At 29.8% G+C, this 4,439-nt stretch overlaps 1 protein-coding gene across 3 annotated transcripts; it reads left to right on the forward strand.

Moving 5' to 3' along the window:
• Positions 1-1,801: 1,801 nt before the first annotated feature.
• On the forward strand, positions 1,802-3,477 carry LOC129876413 (uncharacterized). Of its 3 annotated transcripts, none has more exons than XM_055951851.1 (2): positions 1,802-2,379; positions 2,968-3,287. In XM_055951851.1, the coding sequence occupies exons 1-2, from the start codon at positions 1,973-1,975 to the stop codon at positions 2,981-2,983; spliced, it is 423 nt and encodes a 140-aa protein (XP_055807826.1). In that variant the 5' UTR covers positions 1,802-1,972; the 3' UTR covers positions 2,984-3,287. The 3 variants fall into 3 exon arrangements, with proteins under 3 accessions (XP_055807826.1, XP_055807825.1, XP_055807827.1); XM_055951850.1 differs by having other exon boundaries at positions 3,044-3,287; XM_055951852.1 differs by lacking the exon at positions 2,968-3,287 and adding an exon at positions 3,356-3,477 and having other exon boundaries at positions 1,803-2,379.
• Positions 3,478-4,439: the final 962 nt, after the last annotated feature.

Here is a 4,439-nt window from a genome sequence, read left to right on the forward strand (position 1 = left end):
TTTATTTTACATTACTTTAAGAATTATTTAAATTTGTGACTTCTTTATAAAAAAAAAGCAATAAGTTTATTAGTTACTCTCAAACTATACCCTCCAAATGGTTACTAATTAACTTTAGATATCAATATCTAGATGTTTGAATTAATTAATAGTAATATAATAATGCTAACACTTTTGAACTTGACTTTGAACCATATAACGTTGCTATCAGTGGTGGATTAATTATCTGTGTTAAAACACAGATTCAACTTTTTATATTATGCGACAAATCATCAAGTTGATGTAAAGTGATGCCGGTGGCTGGCTAGCTAGTACTTGACGGATTTAAAGAAAATAAAAAAATTGATTAATTTTAAATTTTAAATTTTAAATATATTAAATATATAAAATATCATTTAATTTTATGATTTTAAATATATTATATGAAAATTGAAATTAAAAAATTATCAATATATATATATACTATTCCGTTCTTAATTAAAAATTTTCAATTCAAGTTTTTAATATGAAGTTATTTTTATTAAGAAATACTTTATTCTTTAATATAGGACCATTCAACATGAATTTTAATTCTTTAAGTTAAATTTAAAATTAATAATTTATACATATCACATAATATGTTTAAAATGGACAGGCTAGTCATGTTAAGGAAGAAAATAGAATTTAGGACATTTCTGCGAATATCTCCAATTTGCTTGACATATAGCAATTCATGCATTTGGGACCATCACAATAAGTTGTATTACGAGATGATAAATATTTCTTCATTTTTAATCAAATATGTTAAATTTAAATGTTTGATATGAAGTCGATTTTGAATAAGAAGAGTAAACCAACAAATATGAATTCAAATCAATCCGACCTCGACAGAAATATCAAATACCAAGTGAAAAATAATAATAATAAATATATATATATATAGGACCATTTGTTGTTGTATCTTGAACCGTGGACTTAAAACCCGACCCGAATAGTGAAGTCGTGATCGATACTTGAGTCAGTGACGCCAGCTATTGGCTAACGTATGACGTCATAGACATTGCGTACGCCACGTGTCAGAATATTGGGGCCTGATGGCTGTTCTACTACAACTACGGTCCACGCTCCTTCCAAATGCGGGGGTGACAAACTGCACAAATATTTTTATTTTCCCCAATTAATTTTTTTTTTCAACTAAGTCGAAATCTATTATATGAATTTCACTTTTTCATTTAAGCATTGACTTAAAGGTCCAAATTTGTTTCCATTACTCATTTGGTTTTATGCCGTTAATTAGTCATTTCATATTTGAGTAAAAGAAGACTCAAATGATTTTAACACGTGAAAAGTAAATATTTGAATGTCTCAATAAGGTGAGGTTAAATATAGTGGGCTCGAGCAGAGTTAAAAGTAGGCCGAAAAAATATCCAAGAGAAGTGATTTATAAGCAGGATATGACCTGAACTTAAGGGCATGACCTTAAATATAAGGATATGAAGGTCGCGAATAAGAATGGTTATAGGTAGTTGAGAGTTATCTTATTACTAGTCTATTCATGTTTTTGGCTGGGTAGAAGTATAGATCTCTATGTCGGTTATAGTATTAACATATTCATATTATTTTTGACTTGTAATATCTGATATCATCTGTGGTTTACTATGTTTAGATAACCTCATCATCTGCACTACAAAAAATTAAAACAATTGCAACGGTTTTAATACGTAGATTATTTTTTTCGTGCCTATGTAGTGAACACAACGCTCTATAAAATGAGCTTGGGGATAATTTAGTTTTCCTTTTCTCTCTTTAACTCCCTCTCTATCTACTACTTGTACTACACTTCCGTGTCCATTTACCATCCACTTGGCTCTTTCCCTTTCTTTACTCCAATTTTTCTCTTTTCCTTTCCATCTTCCTAGAAAAAACCCCACTTCTCCAGTTCCCTAAATAGCCCAAAACCAAGCACAAAAAAAAAGGAAAAAAAAAGCAAGCAATGGATAAAATGATTAGTGTACATTCAAAAAAGGCAAAGAAACATCCCAAAAACACCAAGAAAAAACCAGTTAAAGTTGTTTATATTTCAAATCCAATGAAGGTCAACACAAGTGCTGAAGAATTCAGATCTTTAGTCCAACAACTCACTGGCCAACACGCGAACTACCCGATAACAGAAACTGTCGGTAGTACTGAAAGAGAGAAAAAAGAATTTTATTATTCAGAGTCGCCACCATCTGGCGATGATCAACAAGTTGTTGAAGGAGATAGTACTACTCATCAACTAGTAGTGAATAATACTCATCATGAAGCAACGATGACCGATAATTCAGATCTATCGTTTGAAGATTATGTCGGAGAAGATTATGTTCCAGAGTTGTTGGAGAATTTGCCTACATATATGTGGTATGACTAAATGAATTTTATTAATTTTACTTTTGTTTAAATCTAGTTATATAACTTCAACAAAAAACGGCCTTGAAGGCAAATGTAAATTACAAATTAGCTATATCTATTGGTGTATGCCTTCATATATATTAACTGTAATATAGTTTTTGGCATATATATACTACTACTAGGTGATATTATGTAGTAGTATTATGAGTAGCTAGCTAGCCATGTCGAACTTGCTTTAATTTGATACTTTTGTATTTAGTGGCTAGTGTTGCAACTTGGAGATACAAAAATAAAATTGATTTGGGTACTAGTTAACTATTCATTCAAGATTTACTTTGAATTAGCAAAAAGGATTATCTTATTCTTCTATTCAATTATTATTATTATTTATCATTATTAGCTGTTGTTGTTACTGTTCACTCCATTAATTTCTATATGGTTCGGTTACTACTGTATTTCTTTTTCTTACTGATAATTATTATGTTTTACTTAAAGCGGTCTATTAAAAATAATATTTTTAACTTTGTTAGATAAAGATAAAACTGCATACACATTATATTGCCCTTTCCTGACTTAACTTGTAAAATTAATATGCAGTTGTTGTTTAACATAATGAATGGAGTAGTATCTCATTGTTTCTTTTTCATTCTCATCCTGTTCTTGCCAAAATTAGGGGAGCTTTGATGTAATTGCTGAAGTTATTGTCATATGATTAAGAAGTAACGGATTCGAGCCGTGAAAACAATATCTTGAATAAATGTAGGGTAAGACTACGTGTAATAGACCCTTATATATTGTTCGACTTTTTTCCGAATCCTGCACATAGAGGAAGCTTAATGCATTGGGCTAAAGTTGTTGTAATTGCTAAAGTTGTTGTCATATGATTAAAAAGTAACGAGTTCGAGCTGTGAAAATAATTTCTTGCATAAATGTAGGGTAAGACTACGTGCAATAAACTCTTATATATAGTTCGACTTTTCCCTAGATCCTGCACATAGAGGAAGCTTAATGCATTGGGCTGTCCTTTTATTCTTCCGAGGAAAATTCACTACGAAAAGATGAAAATTAACTATACAATTCGGTGTTAATCTATTGCTAAATAACTTAGCTTATAGCTTTAGATAATCCGTTGTTAAATAAAATTAGCATTAACTCTTTTATGTTTAGCGTTAAAAATTATTCGTTGTTAATTCCTGTTTTTTCTTGTAGCGTCCATCAAAATAATCTTGGTGAGAAACTTCAGAAAGAAAAGAAAATGGATAACCTTGTAGATGAATATTGCTTTATAAGACATTGCATATATATGGCGTTTGTTTCATTTTTCTGCTTATTAAAAATTATAGTGAAGAAATCTATTTCATTGTTTGAAACATTAGTAATTAAATACTAATAACTTAATTTACCAACAGAAAAACAAAATAGTTAGATGATCGCCTAACAAAATATGAGCCAAGGATTTATTGAAAACAACAACAGCAACATACCCAATGAAACAATCTCTTTATTCTGTAAAGGTAGATATAAGGTTTGCATACACCTTATTTTCTCCGGACTTTACTTGTAAAATTACACTGAATATGTTGTTATTGATCACATAACAAATACAAATTAAAAAATAAGAGAAAATGGATAACAATAAAATGATTTCTCGAGTTATAAATCTTATTAAACTGAGAACTTCTAATTTCAGCCTTGATATACTAACAGAAGCTAAATAATTAGCATCACTGTTCATTACATTACAAACTTCTTGAATTTTCATTATTATATAATAGTGATGCTTTCCTGTTTGCTGTTCCCCTTTAGAGTATTACTTCTTTCTTTTTTTTTTCTAATTTAATCCGTCCTTCTAGGCTTTCACCTCTCGTGGTGAGGGGGTTTGGCCTGAATCCCTACCTAACCTATTCCTTTCTTGTGTGTTCTATCACTATTATTATTTGTTAATATGGTAAAAAGAAATATCTTCACATATTGATCAAGGTTCGTGTAATTTGAACTTCCAAAAGCAAAACATAACAAATATATTTTGAGACTGGGAGAGTTTATTTTAAAGAATTGTGAGTAAATTT

This window comes from Solanum dulcamara, chromosome 12 (genome assembly GCF_947179165.1).
Source record: "Solanum dulcamara chromosome 12, daSolDulc1.2, whole genome shotgun sequence".
In the NCBI taxonomy this organism is placed as follows: Eukaryota; Viridiplantae; Streptophyta; class Magnoliopsida; order Solanales; family Solanaceae; genus Solanum; species Solanum dulcamara.